The sequence below is a fragment of the Macaca mulatta genome, chromosome 4 (assembly GCF_049350105.2).
Source record: "Macaca mulatta isolate MMU2019108-1 chromosome 4, T2T-MMU8v2.0, whole genome shotgun sequence".
NCBI classification, from domain to species: Eukaryota; Metazoa; Chordata; class Mammalia; order Primates; family Cercopithecidae; genus Macaca; species Macaca mulatta.
Window position 1 is genome coordinate 161,044,176 of NC_133409.1, and position 23,703 is coordinate 161,067,878.

Below are 23,703 nucleotides of genomic sequence, written 5' to 3' on the forward strand. Positions count from 1 at the left end.
CCTCCCTCACCTCCTTCAGGTCCTTGTGCAAGTATCAGTGATTGCTGTATACAAAATAGCTGCCTCCTCCCCTTTGCTGCTTTGTATTTCTCTGTAGCACCAATCAGTAACTGGCCTACCACAAAATTCATTTCTCTGTTTACTCTTTTTCCTCCAACTAGAAAGAAACTCCACAAGAACAGGTATTTTTGTCTGTTTTGCTTGCTGCTGTATCCTTAGCACCTAGAAGGATATCTGGCCCCCAAAATACATGAAAGAGTGAGTAGGCAGTTCACTGTTTCTCTAACCACATATGAGCTAGAAAAAATGCGGGCAAGATATGGTTCCTACACTAAGTGATAAGAAATATAATCAAATAATTAAAAAATATATATGCCTGGACATAAGAGGATCAGACACATGGAGATAAATGCATGCCCTCTCTCCCTTCCTTCCTGCCCATCCCTATGCATCCATTCATCAACCCAATCATCCACCTGCCCAGCAAGAAAAACATTTATTGTATTAGGAGAAGCATGGTGGTCTGAGGAAAGTAGTCAGCTCCAGCCATAATTAATGTTGAAAGGCTTTTTGGAAAAGTGTTATACACGATGGGGGCAAAACCACTGTCCAAGCTGGGGATACTGGAGAAAGGAAGACATTTCCGCAGTTATGATGGCTTAGACCATTGGTCTTCAAATTTCATTCAAAAGGTATTTTTTCTATAAGAAATCTTACAGAACTCCAATATATAAATAGAGGTCTTTGATAAAGTCTTCTTTTCCTGAGGAACCCAGAGAGATGTTACCTTCCCTTTCTCTGACCCCTGTTCTCCATGGCATCAGAGGCAACTCTGTCCTTAAGACTCCTTAGAACACAGTTTGAAAATGAACAACTTCTAGAAATGAGACTTCAGAGTTTTCATTATCTTCATAATTCCCAAAACTTATTAGAAGCTAGAAAAAATTAGGAAACCAAAAATTAGGAATCTGGCTTGGTAAAATTAAGACTATGTCCCATCATAGATGTCATAAGAGATGTGATAGACATATAACGAGACATGCATTCTCGGCTACACTCCTAGTTCTGCCTTAATCATTTGTCGTCTTATTATTATTATGATTAAATGGCAGTCAAGGTAAATGAAAATGTAGACATCAGCAGCAGTAACTGGATAAAGATCAAGACTCTAATGCTGCTGACAGAGCAGACACACAGCCAGGCACGAAGACGAGCTCTTATTGCAGTTCTGACTGTAAGGACTGCTCTCAGAACAACCCTTTTACAATTTTCCTTCCCCTTCTTCATATCCTATTGCTAATATCTGGACATATGCTTCTGGGAAAACAGAAAGGTCCGCTTTTCTGTTAAATACTTTAGTTGCTTATCAGTCTAGGCAACTGTTTGAGCTCACCTGAAAAGTTAAGTGATAAATCACTGTCATTTATTACCACCAATCAGAAAAAAAAAAAAAAATCATGCAATTTATCAACATCATACTACAAATACTGAGATAGGAAGTTTCATATAGTACAGGAACATGTTTACACAAAGTTTGGGAGTCCTATGTTGTATTGATTGCTTTAAACAAAGAAATATTTCATGTGTGTGTGTTTGCGTGAAAAAAATATATATATATGTATATTCTACGTTTATACTGTACCTGAACAAATGCTTCTATTTTTCTTTTTCTAAAAAGTAAAACTAAAATTAAATTCATCTCCATGCCTTTATCAGCAACAAACAACTCTTAACCACCAGAGGCAATACCATAATATTCAAGAAAATGCCTTCACCTTGGGCTTTGACATCGGCAAAGTGTTTAAAGGTTAATTACCTGAAAGCTTAGGGTAATTTCACTGGATCAAATAGATAAAGTTATTTTTATCTCTTAAGTGTACATTTTAAGGCTAGGCGCAGTGGCTCACACCTGTAATCACTTTGGGAGACTGAGGCAGGAGGATCACATCAGCCCAGGAGCCTGGGCAACATGGCAAAAACCCACCTCTACCAAAAAAAAAAAAAAATTATCTGTAAGTAGTGGTGCATGCCTGTAGTCCCATCTACTCAGGAAGCTGAGGTAGGAGGATAGCTTGGGCCCGGGAGACGGAGGTTGCAGTGAGTTGAGATCATGCCGCTGCACTCGGGCCTAGGCCATAGAGCGAGACTCTGCCTCAAAAAAAAAAAAAAAAAAAAAAACCCAAAAGTATACATTTTAAATATGATAAAAATATAAATATTATAGCATAACAGGCCAACTATCAACACTGAGCCACAAGGGAGTCTTTGTTCTGCCACTCTATCTGCAGCCTCATTTCTAACCCTGGAAACTCTATTCAGATAGCTTTATTCTAAATATCAAGTAATACACATTTACGTTTTCAGGACTAGTTCACACAAGAAATAAAACTTTTCATTGATGAGAAACTGACCGATATAATGCCAACTTCTAAGTGGTACAATATTTCTTCTTGAGTTTTCTTGAGCCAAAATATACTGACAGCCACATTTCAAAATTGAAGAATTTTAGGATGAAAACAGATATAGTAAGGAGGGCCAATTATTGTTCCCTTTGAATGAAGTTGTTAAACTTTGTATATTTTTGTAGAGAGCTTTCAAAACAAAAGTAGTGCTGTGACCAGTCAATTCAATTAAGGCCTGCTCTGATGCCAGGTTAAGAATCCAAAGTCCACATACATGGTTCTCCCGTTCCACATCAAGATAGCCTTTAAACAAGTCATAGAAATTAGCACTCAGGAAAAAAAAAAGTTTAATAGTATCAACAACTGCCCTCTGCTCTCCAATTCAAGTCCTAACACAACTAGCCACATTTACATTTCTTACCATCTAAGAACAGGTGGCCTTAATTAATTAATTAAATAACCCAATACCACCTTGCCTCTAGACAGTAGTATATATAATATACATCAAACCACGCTCCAGGAAACAATCCCATGTGGTCATAGTACTGAGCAGAAAATGTATAGAAAATATTCAGACACAAGTTGGACTTGTTACATTTATATACCTGTAGTATTGGACAATCAGACTGAAGATGTTGGAGAAGGAGAAGATAGAGAGGAAGAAGAGCAGGAGGAGAAAACAAACAATATCTTTTGCACGTAAGTATATTATGATTTTTATATCAATGGCAATGAATGACAAAAAGCAACATAATAGTAATTAAATAATCCAAATTAAAATGATGAAATTCTATTTTCACAAATAAGCTACTCAGTGGTTTCATTTTTTCTTATTGTGAGTTAAATTTTGGTAAATTTGGTCTTGTGCTTGACAGTGTATGGCAGTCTAAAAGGAATATAGACATATATCTCCACAGCAAATAGTCTTCATCCAACAATTTGACTCTCTATATCTCTTCATAAGTAAAAAATCCAAAATATGGAAAAAAGATATTGTAAAAAAAAGTCTATCTTAACTAACAACAACAACAACATATATTCTTTGGCTTAAGACTCCATATTGTATAATTTGACATATTTAATTCTTATTTTCTGATGTTGTCTTTTTTTAAAACTAGACCATAAACTCCTTGAGGGCCACAACTGCATGCTTTTCATCTCTCTGTGTTTGGCTGTTGGTCAGTACTCATTATTTGTAATGTACAAGTCAAATCAGATAACCAGTCAGTAACTGAGATGGTTTTCCTAAGTGGTCAGATTATGACACTGGAGGGTATTTCTAGATGTCTCTTCAAATACCCACAGGAATTTCGAATTTACTATGTAGATCTTTATAAAAGATCAATTCCTGGCATTGTGCTAGTGTTTTATACCAGTGTTTTAATGTACTTCAGCACACATGTCAAAAAAATAAAGGAATCAAGAATGAGCTCTTAGAAATCAAAATTATTTTATTTTAAGTTCTGGGATACATGAGCAGGATGTGCAGGTTTGTTACACAGGTAAACATGTGCCATGGTGGTCTGCTGCACCTATCAACCCATCACCTAGGTATTAAGCCCAGCCTTCATTAGCTGTTTTTCTGGGTGTTCTCCCTCCCCCTATTCCCACCCTGACAGGCCCCAGTGTGTCTATTTCACCTCCCTGTGTCCATGTGTTTTCATTGTTCAGCTCTCACTTACAATTGAGAACATATGGTGTTTCATTTTCTGTTCCTGCATTAGTTTGCTGAGGATAATGGCTTCCAGCTCTATCCATGTCCCTGCAAAGGACATGATCTCATTCCTTTTTATGGCTGCATAGTATTCCATGGTATATATGTCTACATTTTCTTTATCCAGTCTGCCATTAATGGGCATTTGGGTTGATTCCATGTCTTTGCTGTTGTGAATAGTGCTGCAATGAACATACACATGTATGTATTTTCATAATAGAATGATTTCTGTTCCTTTGTGTATATACCCATTAGTGAGATTCCTGGGTCAAATGATAAGAAATCAAAATTTTGATTGCTGAAAAACATTAGTGAAAGGATTAGAAGATAGAGTCAAAATCTTCCAGATCATAAGGACAAAGACAGAAAGATGACAAATATGAAGGACAGAGAAGAGACGCAGAGGCTCAAGTCAGGGGACGCAATATCTGACTGATAGGAGTCCCATTAAGAAAGACCAGAGAAAACCTAGGGAAAACACATCAAAACAATGCGAGAAAAGTCTCAGGGCCAAAGGGAGGAGTAGTTTCCAGATTACTCTAAGTACCATTCAGGATTAATAAGCCCCAAACATCATTATGACATTTGAGAACACTGAGATGCAAAGAAATCCGAAAAGTTTAATGACAGAAAACAACATTGAATCTAGACAGAGAATTCCTTTTTTTAAGGCTTGTATTTCTTCTCCCAGCAAGAAAAAACAAAGATCAAAAACTTGAGGGTTAAGAAATTATACAAGAAGGTTATAGGTCAAGTTTGAAGCAAACTAAATGTTGTATGGTTTCAATCAGTGATAAAATTAAATAAAGAATCTTCATTTGGCCTCTTGCATTTGACCCCTTTCACAGAGAGACACAGGGGTCAAAAAATTGGAAAAGAAAAGTATGTAATCAGAGCATCGCAACTGGCCCTTTGTTGAAAAGTATTTGCATTTATAGCATAAACACTGCTTACTGGCTTTCAATTTTTACTATCAAGCTGAATAGGAACTATGAGAGATTTCATAATGGTTACAGAATAGCATTACTAACAACCTTAGAAATAGGAAGTAAATGTGTTGGAAATATATGTTGGAAATATATGTTGGAAAGTAGAAAGGTGCAGAGAGCTAGAGAAAAGGATACAGTGCCTGTATCTTCAACTCATGAAGTAGATTTTTAAATACACTATGTAAAATTACCCAAGGACACCAGAAGGAGAGCTTTTTAAAAAGTAGTATCATTAAAAATTTCTACTGAGGAAAATTATGAGACATAGAGACATTTCTCTTGATTGAGACTGTTGAGATTCCTTTATATTTGATGCAAAGTCCGTACATTAGTAATGAACAATTAAAGATCAAGAAAAAGCACATGTGCATGTTAGTCTAGTTTACAGAAGGCATCTCTAGAAACTCACATGAAGCACCACTTAGGGACACATTGTGCAAGGACAGAAAATGTGTCATTTAATTTACAGGCCAGATAAGATCATGTTCATTCTGACATTGTATCCCACAAGTGACTTGGGAGGCTTATGAAGGCGTATTTTGGTATGAGCTCATCTTTAGAGTGCCTCTGTGCTTAACATGTACTTTCTCATTTCAGATGGAGAGGAAACTGGCTGATGCAATGACCGTGCCAGAGAGGCCTCCTCAAAACGCTGGCTTTGTTGGGATGGGAACAAGTCCCAAACACTTAGTACTTGTCTGGTCAACTGAAAGAGCTGGTAACACCATTTCTTTTGAAATTCTTTTGTTCTTCAATATAAAATGTTCCTCCTCTGCTTCCATCAGCCTACACTTTTGCAGGACTTTTCTTCCAAATAGTCAGGCCACGTTATTCATATTATTTTGATTGTCCTTGCATGAAGAAATGATTTTGCAACTACATGAAAAGGAGAAAGGCCAGCACCATTGATCTCATTTTTTAAATGGATAAAAAGGTACAGAAGTTAAATAGTGACATTATCACCATAAAGTAGCACCGGAATTCCTGTTTTCTGACTTCCTAAAGAGTTTCTTTTTGAACAACAGCAAAGTTATCTCATGGCACTTTAATGATGTTGCTGTAGAAGTTCAAAAATTCAAGCCAGAATAGTGATCATACAACCCACAGCAAATGGTCATCATGGGTTTCCAGTCCTGAACTAGTTTAATTCAACCTGTTTAAAAAATAAAATGAAAAACTTGAGCTCCAAATGTAAATAAATACATATATATGTATGTGTGTATATATATGGATATATATGTATGTATATATGGAGATATATATCTCCAAATACATACGCTTTCCCTAAGTTTACCTCAGAAGAAAACTAGCTATTTTTAAAATTAACATTAGAATGAAGGGCCTTTGTATTGACTCTGAACACAGAAAGTTAGGAGAGAGAAGGGGAGAAAAAGAAGGGGTATGGAGAGGGAATGTCTTTTCACTTACTTCAGCAGGATTCTTGGGAAGCATCACATAACACAACTGTGTTCCTGAAACATTTTTCATATACTTCCTAAGTATTTCACGAACTCATAGGAACACAGGGGGGAAAGTAAACTTACTTAGGGCAGGAAAAAGAGAAAAGTTTTTTGGTGGAATTTGAATTAATGAAAGTCCAAATACTCAAAAATAACTCTGCAGTCAGATTTCAGGACTTACTGGATGTTTTCCCTTCTAAAGAGTCCGAGGGTTACAAAAACTTCTTTCCAGGGAAAACAACGAAACTCAAATGAATCCTGGGTTTTTCCTTTGAGGGAAAGTTTATTGTAAACAGAATTGTAAGGGAGGGAGAAAAGTGCCTATAGCGAGCTCTGGCATTAATGAAAGCTTGCAGCCACCTTCAGAGCTGGTCCTGTCTGTCAGAGAGTCAAGAGTGCCCTGGAGGAGAAGTGCCTCCCACCACAAGAGCCACGTTTGCCAAATAGAAAGCAAAGCCTGGGAACTCTTCCCCCAGAGCAGTCAGCTTTGGTTCCATTTCCTACCAGAGCAAGCAGACGGGAAGCATTTCAGCCTGACAAAGAGGCACGCAGAAGCCAAGGCTAAAAGTAGACTGCCTTTCAGAGGTTCTAACACTGAAAGAACGGAAACCATATGGGAATTACTTTATTATTCAGCTGAAGCCTTCAGGTGGCTTTAAATTAAAAGGAATATTGTCAACCACATCCCTGGGCTCTTTTTTTTTTTTTTTTTTTTTTTGGTCGCCTTCTCCAACCCTCCCCCTCTTTTCTTTTTAAACTTTACAAGCACTGATTTAGCAGTGGAAATTCCCCAAATATAAATTAAGCATTATATCCACCCAAGAAATTCTTCCTGGCACTTAACCAGTAGTCCAACATTAAAATCTCTCATATAATTCTTGGGAGAATAAATTACAGGGTGTGTGTGTGTGCGTGTGTGTGTGTGTGCAAGTGCGCGTGTGTACATACTTTGGGTTTTTTTCCTTCTTTAGAACTATGCTTCATTATATAAAGATATTCACTGACAATTAGACATACAGTGTCAGAAGGGATGTAATTTCCCTATAGGTATTTAACGATACTGAAATGTAGGTCACACCCCTAAAAAATGATGCCCAATTTTTTGTGCATCAATAACTACCACAAGTATAGATTTTCTACCGCTGCTACCACCATCACAACTGTGAACATCCCCTCCACAGCCCAACATTGAGGCCTTAATTCCTATAACCCTAAAGAGATAAGAATGCTGACTGCATTACTTAGGACAGTCTGGATAATGCTGTGGGAACACACCACCTCTACCTAAATCGCCACGACTTGTAGTAACTGAAGCTTACTTCTTGCTTACATGACATGTTCTACCTCGGTCGGGAGGTCTTTCCATCACAGCCCCTCATCACGGGACCAGACTGTGTAGGCTCTCTCTTGGCCTGTGCTTCAACCAATGTAGGGGGAAGGGGGTAAAGCAAATCACACGGCGACTCTTAAAGCTTCATCTGGGAAGTGATACATGTGACCTCTGCCACATTTCATGGCAAGCCACTTTCATGGTCATGCCTAGACTTAAAGGAGGCAAGAAAGTACAACTGTACTGAGTATCCCCAAGGAAGGCCATCAGGATATCTGTGAGCCTCCCTAATGACCACAGGAGTCTCACAAAGGCTTGAAAGAAACACACACACGCGCAGACACACACACACACACACACACACACCCATACCAGAGCACATAAAGACTATCATTTGATTCCTAAGGCACACAGATCCTATCTTCTTTCTTACATTCCTAGCGCCCGGTGCAGGGAACTCAATGTCTCCTTGACAAAAGAAATAACAGAGCAGTGGGGCCAAGTGTCTCTGATAGGTCTCACTTCTTAGCACCCCAGGGTTAATATGGCAGGTTAAGCTGGAAATTTCTTTCTGCTTTTAAAAACAGTGATAACAACAGGCTGGGTGTGGTGGCTCAGGCCTATAATCCCACACTCTGGGAGGCCGAGGCTAGCAGATCGGAGGCCTCGAGTTTGAGACCAGCCTGGCAAAACCTCTTCTCTACTAAAAATACAAAAATTAGCTGGGCATGGTGTAGCACACCTGTAGTCCCAGCTACTTGGGAGGTGGAGGCAGGAAAATTACTTGAACCCAAGAGGCAGAGGTTGCGGTGAGCTGAGATCGTGCCACTGCACTCCAGCCTGGGTGACAGAGCAAGACTCTGTCTCAAAACAGAAACATAAAGAAAAAAAATGGAAAAAATGAATGGACAACATCATCTGTGTTCTTTAAGTACATCTCTGGTTCTCTATAGGACAGTGAAGGAGTGTTTAGTCTCTAGTAAACTTATTAAGACAGAAATTCATAAAGACACATGGAAGAGTTTCCTTGCTAGTTACTTAAAAGAAACCAAGAGAATATTTTATCACTTATCTACCCCTTAACACAAATGCAAACTTTTTTTCCCATTAAGCACTCAGGGACAGAGTATTCCATTTTAACTCAAATAAGTTTCTCTTCACTTAGTACATACGAAACAGCAAAAGAGTATCTGTATAAATCTTTGCTTTCCCAAGAAATAGTCCCAAAAAAAATGTGTTATCTTAGAGAGAAGCTAGAAGGTCAAATGGGAAAAGAGACACAGAAGAAGAACCTTATTTTCTCCAGCTCAGAAATACTTCTCTACCATTCCTTCTCTGGTGCATTAACCTCGCCCTACACCCTGAACTTTTAATGAGGAAGAGTGAAAGAAATTTATTGGTGGGAGACTTAGGAGGCTTTTAGTAATGTTAGAATAGTGCTTACTGTTTACTAGATACATGGAGAGACTTAAATAAAAAATTCATGCCAACAGTATCTGTACAAGCAACCAGCTATTCTTATTTATTCCAACAGACGTGGTCACATAGAACTCCAAGCTCTATTATCGAGGTTCAGACGGCCACTCTGGCAACAACTGCATAGGGTTTGAAGCACTTCCGGTCCCAGAACAAGCCCTTCGTTTCACAGAGAAGTGCTGAAGATAGTTTATTCCAGCAAGAACTCAAAATTCTACCCAAAAGCTATCACCAGGGTGAAAAACAAACAAACAAAAACAAACAAAAAAAAACACCTCACCAATCTTTCAGGCTCAGCTCCTAAATTAAACTTTCTTTCTCCCTCTCATGCCCAAGACTAACCAGAACCCACCATCTCTGTCATCAATGACTGACTCCATCACATGAAACAGGACCAGAGGTTGATAATCCCAGTTTAGCAGAGTCTCTCCATGGTAAACTTTGAGAGAATTCATATCCTCCCATCCTAGAGTGACTTTGTATACAGGCATCTCATTTGAAAGGTGTGTGAGCACTCTTTTTTGTTATTTTTACTTTCTGATCAATACCAGTAAATGCCTGAGAACTGTATAATTATGAGAAAGCAGCTCTAAAGAATACTAGCTTTCATGTATTGAAAGGGACTAGTGCAAAGGCAGCAACTACAGTAGCAACTGACATTCATGAGTGTTTTCTAAAGCACTGGGTTTTATGCCACAAGCTTCATCATCTCACTTAAACCTTAAAATAACCCTATGACATGTGCTTAGTAATTTCATTCCAAAGAGTGCAGTATGGAAAGAAGTTGGGGGAAGGCAAGTTTGCAGTGAAGAGACTTGGCACTATGACCTCAGCCAGGTGATCAAGGTCAACATCTATAGTGATAGGTCATGGTGATCATAGGTACTCTTGATATGATGGTGGAGAATGGTGCTTCACCTCTGTGGTCTTCCTCTCAAAAACCCATAACCAAGTCCAATCATGAGATAAATTCCAATCAAAGGACGTTCTACAAAATATCTGACCAGCACTCCTCAAAACTGTTAAGCTCATTAAAACAAGGAAAGGCTGAAAAAAACCTCATAGTTCAGAGCAATCTAAAGAGACATGACTACTAAATGCAGTGTGGTATCCAGTATGACCCTGGAACAGAAAAAGGACGTTAGGGAAGAGCTAGTGAAATATAAAGATAAAAAAAAAAAAATACTCCAAACTGTGGAGTTATTTAATAGGAAAGTCCCAATGTTGAATTTTTAGTTTTGACAAGCATACATAATAAGGTGACAATAAAAGAAACCAGGCAAGTGATGTAAGACTACACTCTTCCTATTTTTGCTACATTTCTGTAAATCTAAAACTACTTAAAAATTAAAAGTTTATTTAAAAAAAAAAAAACTCTGAGGATGATTCTCTTATCTCCATTCTAGAGATGAAAAGTTATAGGTTCAAAAAGTAACTTATCAATGTTATAATACAGAGCAAAAGAACCCTTCAGATATGCCTACTTCGCATTTAAGCAATCAATGGAATAGGGCTGTGGGATAGGCCCTTGCATAAGATTTATAAAAACTACTTAATGCCAGATACATGCTGAGGAAATTAAACTGAAAGAATGTATTTCACTTACATTCCTCGTAACGATATACTTTTATTTTAGCATATACTCTTAAGCAAAGGGGCCATAACATACTTTCTAAATATTTCAGTTTTATTTTCCATCACAAATTTCAATTATTCAGTCAATGCTATGTGATGATCACATTTAAACAAAATTAGCTTAGGATTTTGCCAAAATGTTGACACTTTAACATTCCCCAAGAGAAGGCGGAATCAGCCAATAGACCTTTCACCCTATAATGTCCTATCTTTTAGCTCCTCTTACTTGTGATACCCACATTTTCTCTTCTGATACACTAACTGGATATTTTGGTGCTGGTGAACTCAGCCTCCTGCCATAACACAGGATCAGTGGGTTATAAGTTAGAGTGCCCTTCAAAAGAGAATGACTACATCAGTATAAAGAAAGCCTAGCTTATACTCTGAGTTTCTTCAGATCCTGAGACATAGAAGATCAGCTGTGGCTGCTCTAGAAATCTGAAGACAACTAAATGCCCTCTGAAATATAAATTCTAACAGTGTTATCTACCAAACCAGTGTTTCCCACAGTGTGAAGCCAGCCTCTCTGGGAAAACTCCAATATCCTCCCAGGAAGGCTCACGCAGTCCAAGACATATTCTTTTTTTCCTTGGGACTTGCCAGAATCAGACAGTAGGATTCAACAAATATTTCTAAATACTGTACTTAATATATTGTTCCCTGTGAGAATATAAAGTGGAAGTGATCCAACAAGTAAGAAAACAGGCTGCCTTCTGTGTGTGATTAGATTAGCCTGCCTAAAGACATGTTTTTCTCAATCTTGTTCTATTTACAAGTCTTTTTTTTTTTTTTTTTAAGGGCAAGTGATTTCTCGAATTATTGATTTTACTACTCAGGGCTTGTCTCAGGAAGAGCTAAATCTCTTTTTCTTCCCTTTGCACTTCAAACTATCCCAAGGCAATTCATTAAAGGCACCATGTCTGTTTTAACAAGAGGATAGGATAGAGAGAAGAAGGGGGAAGTGAAAATGACAATTTTCTCACAAAATCATAACAAAAGGGCAATAGAATAACCAATGGGCTAACTCTCCTGATTCAATGGACAATGTACATAGAGCCAAATCCAAAGTTTAACTTCTTCCCTTCACCAATCAATAGGAAAGAAAGAACGAAGTTCAAGAATCCATAATCATCCCCCCACACAGGCAGGCAGAAGGCACAGACAAGCACACAAACACACACATGAAAAGCAACTTTGACACATTGGCACTGACCCAAAACAAACCCTTCCTCTCAAGAATCTTTGCTATTTTTATAACTTATGAATAACGTTTTCAGAGTTTTAAAACTCAAAAAAATCCCTTTACTTTGGAGCCCTTGATGGTTCAGGCTGGAATTTTTTTTCTAATCTCACACCAGCAGAAGAAGTCATGTTAAGAGGTCATTTAAAGGATTAAACTTCTAAGATCATTTTCATGAGAAAGAGACTGGACATCAGGAGAAGACTTGTCCTTTGGGTAGATTCTTAGGGACTCAGAGAAGCATTTAAACTCCTCAGTGAACATCTCCACATCAGCCTGAATCCTGACCCTCTTCCAGTCAGACATCCCAAATCTAAACCTCCTATTTATAGCCTCAGAGTCTCAACATTCCAGGCAAGTGGACACTAAAGTCATCACACTCAATCTCCCCACCCCTGCAAATCCTGTCCTAACTTCCCAAAGGACACCTGCAGAACATTAAACCAAGATTAAGCATCAAAGCCAAAACCTCACAAAATATGGAAAAGTCAGATTTTTCAAAGCATTTGCAAATAAGCTTTCTAATGTCCCTTAAAGTTTTTCATTAATGATAACAAGTCTTCTCAATTTTTGCTTTTGACTTTCCAGACAATTCATGGTGTCAACTATCTACAGTACAGAAAAAGTTTCACACATTTAATATGTGAAACAGCATAAAGCAGATAAAACACATATGTAAAAATATGAAGTAAAATGTCAGTCTGACATCATAATTTTTTTTTTTTTTGAGATGGAGTTTCACTCTTGTCACCCAGGCTGAAGTGCAATGGCACAATATCGGCTCATTGCAACCTCCTCCTCCTGGGTTCAAGCAATTCTCCTGCCTCAGCCTTCTGAGTAGCTGGGATTACAGGCGCCCACCACCACACCCACCTAATTTTTGTATTTTTAGTAGAGACAGGATTTCACCATGTTGGTCACAGTGGTTTGGAACTCCTGACCTCAGGTGATCCACCTGCCTCAGCCTTCCAAAGTGCTGAGATTACAGGCATGAGCCACCATGCTAGGCTGTGACATCATAATTTTTACATGCCCATATTACTTTCATATTCATATTACTGACTCTCTACTGGTAAAGCTACATTGATGCAGAATATCAAACAAAACGGATTCAGCAATTCATGTGAAAAGTACATAGCAACGAGACCAGAGTCTTGTCCAGTACCCGGCACGTAGAGGCACACAAATATTTGTGGAACTAATTAATCAATCACTAGTCTTTAATACTTTCTACTAAGTCATCATCTAGGAAAAAAAGAAGAAAAGAAAAGAAAGAAACCCCTCTCCTTTCCTCGTCTTCACAAATATCTCTAGGTAACTTATGAGTATACTCCCAAAATGCTATTTCCATGTTTGCCATTTTCTGTATTTAATGTGCAGGTAATACACTTGAATGTTAGAAAATTAAAATAACAGATAGGCAAGATACAGCCATTTAATTATTCTCTAATCACACAGCTGTAACAACTTTTGGGTTTGTATAAATCTCACAAACTATAATATATCTGCACATACTGAATGCATGAAACACTGACTTGTTAGTTTTTTAAAAAAACAGGGTCTTAGAGAAATCTACACCACTGCTTAATGCCTCAAGTGGCATTTTATTGCATATTTCTACTACAGTTTATTTGACCACTGTAATATTGTTTAGACATTTCTAGCAAAAAAAGTAAGTTTGCGATCAAGCATTCTTGTAGCTAAAGTTTTTACACATTTGATCACTGTCTGAGAAAAAATTTGCCTAGAAGCTGAACTGCTGAAACTCTGAGTAAGAATATTTTGTGGCTTCTGATTTTACATATCATGAAATCATCTTCAGAGAGTATATAAAAAATTTTCCCCAAAATAGCATGTTTTTTTCCTTACCCATAGTAATACTGGTTTTTACCATTATTCTCCAACTGAATCAGTTTAGCAGTTTAAAAGTATGTCTTGTTTTACTTTACATTGCTTAAAGAAAGGGTGATTGTTTCACATATTTAAATGTAAATAATATGTATGATATTTTGAAGTGTCAGCTCAAAGTAGACACTCATAACCAATAGCAGGTACTAGAAGCCTTGAGAGACTGGCCACTTTTTACAAAGCACAATCTATATTGAAGTCTTGGTATTAACTGCGTCTGTATTTTTAAAATTAAGATTGCTCAAAACTTTTGTGAAAATTTTCTAAACCTCAATACATATCAAGATGGTTCAACAGGATGAGATACACATTTTTTTACTAGCCCCTTCACCTTATCAGCAGATACTTTAAAATGTCTAGATATTCACATTCTCTCTTTATCTCATGGCCCACTTGAGTTTTGCTTTAAATTGGTGCCTGTGTTGATGTACGCACACACATATTTACATATACATATATGTGTGTACACATATATCTGCTCTACATATGCAAACTCCACCTCCCGGTTTCAGGCGATTCTCCTGCCTTAGCCTCCTGAGTAGCTGGGATTACAGGTGTGTACCACCACACCCAGCTAATTTTTGTATTTTTAGTAGGGACAGGGTTTCTCCACATTGGCTAGGCTGGTCTCAAACTCCTGACCTCAGGTGATCTGCCTGCCTCAGCCTCCTAAAGTGCTAGGATTACAGGCATGAGCCACTGCGCCCAGCCTTGTGTGGTTTTTTAAAACCACTGCATACATAAATATTTGATATATGTTGATAGAAACGTATACACACATATGCATACATACAGAGATTCAAGACCTTACATTTTCCCCCTTAGGCTTAGCAAATCAATTAATACTAATGTTTTCTTGTTTACTATTTTATCTTATTTCATTTATTTATTTATTTTTGAGACAGTCTCGCTCTGTTGCCCAGGCTGGAGTGCAGTAGCACAACCATGGCTCACTGCATTTTCGACCTCCCGAGCTTAAGGGATCCTTCCATCTCTGCCTCCAAGTAGCTGGGAGAAGAGGGGGATACCACCACACACAGTGAATTTTAAAAAAACTTCTTTTAGAGATGGTGTCTCCCTATGTTGCCCAGGCTGATCTCGAACTCCTGGGATCAAACAATCTTCCTGCTTCAGCCTCTCAAAGAGCTGGTATTATAGACCTGAGCCACCACACCCAGCCTCTTGTTTACTATTTTAAAGGAGTGATCCCAGGGGTATTCTCACTGCAAGACACCACAGAAAGAAAATAAAACACTATTTCTCCCAGATTCTTCTACTCGCCATTAAACAAGTGAGTAAACAGCAAAGAAGCCTACTTCAGAACTATCTGACCTGCTCACCCCACTGAGCTGCCAAGAGCTGCACCCGCTGTGTCCCACAAGCATGACAGGCTCAGCTCTGCAGGGAGCGGGCACAGCCCCACACAGTCATCGTAACCGACATCTGTGGGCAAGACGCCGAGGTACACCTCAATCACGTGTGCCTGTCACAGAGCACTCGCTCACGCACCTGCTTCAACCGTGTGAGCTCAGCCTGTGGGTTTTCCTTGATTGATGTTGGTGTAACTGCTTCACGCTCTCCGTGGGTGAAGGGAAGTGGGCTCTGCTCAGAGCAGTTTGTGGTGCTTCGCACTTCCACTTGACATTACACAAGGAATAGCAAGTTACAGAGGTAGGCACACGCCTGCAGGCTCTCCACACCCTCACTGACGGATGGAGAAGGCATCGAACCTTAAAATAAAACAACAATGAAATAGGGGCTTTGAGAACCAGGAAACAAGCAGGCGAAGGAAGCATCTGTCTCTTTCACTCCGAGCCAACCCCAGATGAGTCACATGCGTGCGTGCGCACACACACACGCACACACACCATGCCCACCAGAGGACCACTGATTTTACCACCTCTAGGCCTTCTTAGAGGCTTTTCGTGTTTCCTGACTAAGCAAATTTGTTCTTTGCCCAAACTATTACAATATTCATGAAATCATTCTGATCTAGAAAAAAAGAGAAATAAATGACTATTTGAGCAAATTTCACAACTTTCAACAAGGTTCAATCTACCCTAACTAAGAACAGGTTTCAATAAATCGTGCCCATGTGTATAACTTTTCAACTTTTTTATATTCATTTCTTATTTTCAAAGTAAATATTCAAGTCAGTTAAGTTAAAACACCTGATTTTGGATCTTTGGAACCCGACAACTGCCATACAAGTTCCCAGGTGAGTGATCTGAAAACACTCCATGGTCTTCAGTCACCCCCACACTTGGCTCTCCTTTTCATTGCCTCTACTCCTCTACTAAGAGATTTGAGGCAATAACTACAATATCAGAAAACTTACTTTCTTATTAAGAAAGCCTGATTATAAGAAAAATCAAAGCAGAAAATATCTGCATGTGTTAGAAAAGCATATGCAAAAGGAAAAAATCCACCAATCGGATGCCCAAACTTGTGTGGGTTTTTAAAAATTTTTATTTATTTATTTATTTTTGAGACAGAGCCTCACTCTGTTGCCCAGGCTGGAGTACAGTGGTACCATCTCAGGTCACTGCAAACACCATCTCCTGGGTTCAAGCAATTCTCCTGCCTTAGCCTCCCGAGTAGCTGGGATTACAGGCGTGTGCCACCACACCCAGCTAATTTTTGCATTTTTAGTAGGGACAGGGTTTCCCCACATTGGCCACACTGGTCTCAAACTCCTGACCTCAGGTGATCCACCTGCCTCAGCCTCCTAAAGTGCTGGGATTACAGGCGTGAGCCACTGCACCCAGCCTTGTGTGGTTTTTTTAAAACCACTCCATACATCTCGTTGGTGGACCTAGAGAAGTTCTAGCAAAAATGTAACTGTTGCTTTCATTTGAGCTATGTGAAACTGTCTTTTTTTAACCCTTGAAATACTGACAATTTCAAGGGATTCACCTAAATATTTTCTCAGACTTACACATGCCACAATACTTTCGGTGATCAGGACAAAAGGTTTACAAAGGACAGGGAATCTTCATTCTCTGCATCCTCTCCTTTTCATCTACATTCTTTCCTCTTTTATTATTCACCGCCTTCACTCAAGTGGGCAGGAGCAGATGGAGGAAGGAATGGGAAGGGACCCTGAGCAATCACCTAGAACAGGACCTGGATTTCAGCCCAATTTTAGGTTCCAGAGGTAGTCCTATTCCTCCATTTACAAAAATGTCAAAAAACAAACAAACAAACAAACAAAAACCTAGGGCTCTGAAAACAGTATTTTATCTTCTCACATCTTCCCTTTCAGGGTCTTCTCCTCTCATGTTGAGGTTCACTCACTTAGGGTGGGCTTAAGATCACATTTGAAACGTAACTGGTTACCTACAAACCTGGTTGGATTTTTGGACTCCATAACTGATCTAATCACAAGTCACTTTTTACCTTTAACATCTATTGTCTCCTACTGGTCCCTGAGCTGCCTTAACATTTTCTAGCCACCTTGCCTTCTTCTAGAAAGCATTTTATTGAAAGATGCAAGTTTCCCAGTCACTTTCAGAAGCAGAAGAAGAAACTACTATACTATACTGGTATCCCTTACCATTTTGAGACAAGACTATGCAGCATTTAAATGAAACATCCACATCTAAAGGAAACCCATCTATGCAGGAAGTATAAAAATAGGGGGGGAGAACCTATATTTCTGAACCATGACTATAATAACCAGGTAGTCCCTGCCCCCAGCTGGTGTGGCATCAAAAGACGTACTGAAACTTTCTGATAGATGTCAAAAATCAGACATTAGAGAAATGATGCCAACTGAATGCAATACTGTAGGGGAAACATCCTTAAAATGTTTAAAGAATCTGTGTGCACAAAATGCTGACAAACCTTCAATGCAGCATTGCAAGCCTAACAAAAGCTACATTCCATGCCCACCTCTAAGGAAATCTATTAATTTCTATAGGGCTTTCACTTCTTTACCTTTCCTTCCATGAGGATTCAGCACATGTTCCATATACAGGATTACTGTCAGTCTGATTTTGAATGTGATTGGGGTGGGGTGTGGGGCAGAAACTTCAGGAAGGTACATGCAAAACTACAAAGCCTTGACCCCGTCAAAAGGAAACTAAGAGTCCACCTAATATGAACTAAATTACAAGATTCTTCTCTCTTCAAATTGTGCTACCCTTAAGAAATCTGTTTCTATTGGATTTTTTTCCATAGAAAAACTATATATTTTATATTGTAGAACGAAACCTGAGATATGGGAAGCCGAGGCACAAGTTTCCTCCTTTGTTCTGAGTAACAGAAGTGTTTATCAAATTTTGTAACATGCTCAATAGGACACTAAAGGATTGGTATCAACTCACCTATGATACACAGCAACTGAAAACGACAGTAACAGCAAATGTGTACAGCAATCCTCCTGTGTATGTACATAGTTGCTTTAGAAACTTTAAATATGCTGTTTTGCTTAATATTCCTTCTAGCGACCATGAGAGTGCGGAGTATATTCCCATTCTACTCTGGAGGAAACTAAGGCTCAGAAAGTTTAATAATTTCCCCAATTGATAAAGCTGCCTCTGAAGCTGAGATTCTAACCCATTATTTCCCAATCCCAAGGCTTGTCTCTTTTCTCTCCTGAACTTTTCTTGCAAAGGCCAATCTGTACAGTAACAGTGGGGGTAGGGGGTGTCAATGCTAGTGAATCGGAAAGCCCCTGCCCCGCCCACCCAGGAGAGGTATGGAGTACTTGTTATTCAGCCACAGCTGATAATGACCATGGGAGACCAGCAAAGCCAGATTCTGGCTTCTTTGGAAAAATTGACCAAATGTTTATATAAACATTTAAAAAATATTGGCAGCAAGTCATTTAAACAAACATGAGCCCATGCATGTGCATACACACACACAACTCCTTATATGAGCAAATACTACATTTTTGAAGGATCGATTAAGCTCTCTGGTCCCCCAGTTTATGGTATCTGTCCTACCTCGCCTATTTCTCGTTTATTATATCCACCAGGAAGCCATACGATAGTCCAAAAGTTCCAATGGAGCCATTATTAAATTTATATTAGAGTTACAAGCACATTGCAAATCAAAATTATCCTCAAACCTACGCCTAGTTTCAGTTGCCTGAAAAGAGCCACAAGCTTTCACAACAAAAGCATCCACTTTATCCCATGTTCAGTACCTGCAAATGAACAATAAAACACCATCATGGCCACTAAGCGGGTCTAGTCTGTGGCAGTGACAGCAGCTCTTGGGTTCAATTAGCCCATGTTTTGCCAGATCCACAAACTAGTAAACATTTCACAAAAGGTAGATCACAAAAGCAAAAAAGCACCTGCAGGAACCACTATCCCTATAACCTTTCTCGTCCCTCTTTCCCCTTCAAGTTTGATGATTTGGCAGTTCTGGAACTCTTCCGAGAGAAGTCAAGACTCACTCTGCCAGCCCCAGCTGTTCAAAGCTCAGCCCAATCTGTTCCATATAGTTGGCTGTATTCTAACAATAATGTGGCTACAGTTCACCTTCATTTGCTGCAAAGATCATTAACTATCCCTCAGAGAGATATAGTATTAAAGAAAGAGAGTGCTCGAGGCATAATAAATGGAAGTTCCTGGGTAACATAGTTCAAAAGAGGTAGGCTGATGCCAGCAAGGCCACCTGACAGTTCCTATAGCCAGAGAAAAGGGAAGAATACAGGGGCAGGAAGGAGGCAAAATCAGAAAGAGAAATAAGAAAAGCCAATGTGCCTGGCAAGAGTGTATGTTCATGTGAGCAGAAAATAGAGGAAAAACAGAACATTTGAAATAAAGACACAAGGACATTTCATGTTAAGTCACAGTGGTGACATGATCCTACTTGTCTGGCAGCTCAAACATTCTATGACAGAGGTAGAAGTGAATTTGGAAGGAGAGTGAGAGCAGAGAGAATGAATTACAATCCTACACAGGAAGAATGCAGGATCCCAGACCTTTTTTAGTACCGTAAAAGATACTGCATTAAATGAAACCTGTATTTAAATCATGTATCTGACCTCCCATTCAAAAAACTGCTGAATTGCAGTGTAGAGTAGGCGTGTTTCTTCATTCAACTCATACATTCAGTTATTAAAGTCTTGCATTAGCCTTATTTGAGTCTTTTTCTCCAACCACTCCCTCTTTTTCCCCCAATAAGCCAGCCCTGTGAAAACACCCAGTGATCAGAATGGCCACTTCATAGGAAGTTCTGCGTGTTTAATATAAACACCTGGGAGTTCTTCAGTTGATAATGACAGCATCAAAGTCCATACTTGTTGTGAGTGAGTTGTAACTGTTATATTAATCCAAACTAAATTCCAGTCAATAACGGAGAGAGAATTGGTGGCTAAATGGGAGTTCTAGTGGCAGACTTCATTGTCTTAGGATTTACTTTCTTCGGAAATTCACAGGGTAATATTACAAAATAAACAAACAAACAACAAAAACAAAGCTCCATACGTGACATCTTTACTATTTTCTTTACCTTCTTTTCCTTTGTTGAATCAATCCCTAGAACAATGGTTTTCAACTGGGGGCAAATTTCTCCCCCACAGAACATTTCTGGTTGCCACAGCTGGGGAGAGGAATTATACTACTGGTATCTACTGGGTAGAGGCCAGGGGTGCTACCATATATTCTGCAATGCACTGGACAGCTTCCCACAATACTGAATGATACAGCCCCAAATGCCAGGGAACAGAGGTTGAGAAGCCCTGCTGAGAGTCATTTCAGGTATCAAACTTCCTTTTTTGATATACAATATGGATTTTAGGAGTGGCAGAATGGGAGCTGTTTGTTTTGTTTTGAGCACGGCTCACTGCAGCCTCAACCTCCCTGGGCTCAAGCAATTCTCTCACCTTAGCCTCCTGAGTAGCTGAGACTACAGGTACATGCCACCATGCCTGGCGAATTTCTGTATTTTTTCTAGAGATAGGGTTTTACCATGGTGGTCAGCCTGCTCTCAAACTCCTGGGCTCAAGCCATCCTCCTGCCTCAGTGCTGAGATTACAGGCATGAGCCACCATGCCTGGCTGGAAGCATTTTCAAGTAACATTCTGTTATCATTAAAATACCTTCTCTCCACAAGGTAATAACACTTAACATAAAAGGAAAGGAAGGCAGGCGGCAGAAATTTAAAATGAACTTAGAATCACAATGGAACCCTGGTAAATCCCAATATAGCACCAAACTTTGCACAAGCCTTCAACCAGTGATTTAATTATTAAAATGCTTCCCATTGCCAAAAAAAAAAAAAAAATTCCACTATAGTCCGATTCAATTTACCTAGGAGGATGCTTCAGAATATATCCACCCAAGACTGTGATGTGAAATTTGTATTTATAAAGAAGAAACACAGCCTTGGCCTCCTTTTATGAAGACACGCCCACAGGCACACCCATTCATACCAAAACCAGAGGACTCTATGTTCAATTAAATTGGCTCTATGTGGCCAGGGGCGGTGGCTCACGCCTGTAATCCCAGCACTTTGGGAGGCTGAGGCGGGCGGATCACGAGGTCAGGAGATCCAGACCACGGTGAAACGGTGAAACCCCATCTCTATTAAAAATACAAAAAAATTAGCCGGGCTAGGTGGCGGGCGCCTGTAGTCCCAGCTACTCTAGAGCCTGAGGCAGGAGAATGGCGTGAACCCGGGAGGCGGAGCTTGTGGTGAGCCGAGATCACGCCACTGCACTCCAGCCTGGGCGAACAGAGTGAGACTCCGTCTCAAAAAATAATAATAATAAAATAAATAAATAAATAATAAATTGGTTCTATGTAAAAGTCTCTAGGTAACACTTAAATTGGCATGAAACAAAATAATTCATCTGAGGTAGAGAAAAGGGAAGAGTCAGAAACGTCTTCCTGAAGGAAGACAGACAATTCCCCCAGCCACACCTGGAAACTCAAGAGCAGCCTTTGATGTAGTCATCTGTCTTCAGCCCAAAAGCTCTAGGGAGTTGACCTAACATTTACATGGCTTGGTAAAAAATAATTTGCTCTGAGGTAATTTAGTGTAAGCTCAGGTCATGGCCCGAACTTGCCAAATAAACAGAACCGCCCGGGATTCTTTCCAGTGGCGCTAGCCTCCAGACTGATGAGCTTGCTCACCTGGCTGGCTCCCTTCTTCCCATTGATCCTCACTCATTTCCTCTGGGTTTTCCATGCGTGTGGCAGGCTTCGGGCAGGGCTACATGCTCGGGCTCTTTGGCTTTGCTGGATTCCTCTTGGCAGTCACACTTGGACTCCACGGCTCCTGGGAAGGAAGAGAGAAAAAAGGAGGTGCAGTCTTGAACGGGGATAGAGCTGTGACCTCCCAGCCCAAAAAGAACATGTTTTGCCTTGCCGGGATGGGGAAACAGCTTTTGAAGTCTAGCCCAGGCCTCCCTGGTGCAGATCATCTACTAGCTATTGTTCCAGCACAGATTTCCACTCTACATAATAGAGACACAATGACAAAGGGATTCATTCACTGACTCTTTATTGAAGGCTCACTATACTCAAGGTACTGACAGCAGTGGAGAACATACTGGGGAAAGGCAGGCATGTGTCCTCAGAGTAGAAGAAAAGATCCAAAAAGAAAGTTTTATGTAAACAGACTTTGGGCTAAATGTTTCCTGATATGTGAATAGAATATAAAATATGAATTTGGTAACTTAATTGTTGAAACTGTCCATGTGTAATTTAGAAGAAAAACAGAGATCTAGTTTTGGTAAAATCCTAGCCACTCTCCAGATCCAACCCCAAAGCTGCTTTTGTAAACCACTGTTGGCAGAATTTCTCACCTTGGTGATAGAGATAACACCAGGTTATTAATCTGTGGTTTCAAAAAAGAGAAAAATGAGTGACAGGAGTACTGGACCATTTTTTATTAAAACCAGGTCAATTAAGGGAACCTTTACTAGGCGATATACTTATACCCACTGGAATGCGTTAAAAAACCAAAATCCTGTCCAGTTCAATCCCAGAAGAAAAACATGCAGAGAACAGCAATATTCAGCAATGAGTATTGAAAGTATTTTCAAGTCTAGGCAGAATTCTAGAAATTACTAAATTAACCAATGATGTTGTGTTGAACAGAACTCTCATCCTGAATATAATTATATTAAAACTTCTGACGATTTCTTCCCTCAACGTGCTATCCTCGGGTCATAGGAGGTTAGGGTAAGAAGGAAGGACATATGGATGGGACAAGGAGGAAGGGAAGAAAATACTCACAAAAAACCATATTCATAATTCAGCAGTTTTGTACAATGACAGATCATTCATGTACTATTTTTTCTTCATGAAACTAAATTCATTCATTACTCAACATTTATTAGGTTTATTGAATAAATTATAGAAATGTAAATCACAAAATGAATTACATAACAAAATGTTGGTTTTTATTACATGCCAAGATTAATGTATTTTCTCCTCATGTAAATTTTCCTGGAATAAATACAAAGTTGATCATAATACTTTCAAATCATCTTCCAGTTTCCCTGAATTAGAAAACACTATGAACAATGTATTCAGGTGTGTGTATGTGTGTGTGTGTGTATTTTTGGCATCATGCTCATAT

General features: G+C 39.2%; 1 protein-coding gene across 18 annotated transcripts in view; it reads right to left on the reverse strand.

Annotated features, from left to right (window-relative positions):
- LOC106997839 (uncharacterized) overlaps nt 1-23,703 on the reverse strand; it is a 547,605-nt gene that overhangs the window by 130,066 nt on the left and 393,836 nt on the right. For 10 of the 18 annotated variants that reach the window (XR_013417061.1, XR_013417059.1, XR_013417057.1 and 7 more), the window contains one exon: nt 22,251-22,395. Coding sequence is in view for 3 of the 18 variants with exons in the window: in XM_078001345.1 (XP_077857471.1) it covers nt 22,251-22,305 (55 nt within the window). In the remaining 15 variants the exon portion in view is untranslated. Of the gene's footprint in view, nt 1-15,663; nt 15,885-22,250; nt 22,396-23,703 lie in introns of all 18 variants that reach the window. The other 8 variants (XR_013417051.1, XR_013417050.1, XR_013417052.1 and 5 more) reach the window with 1 other exon arrangement.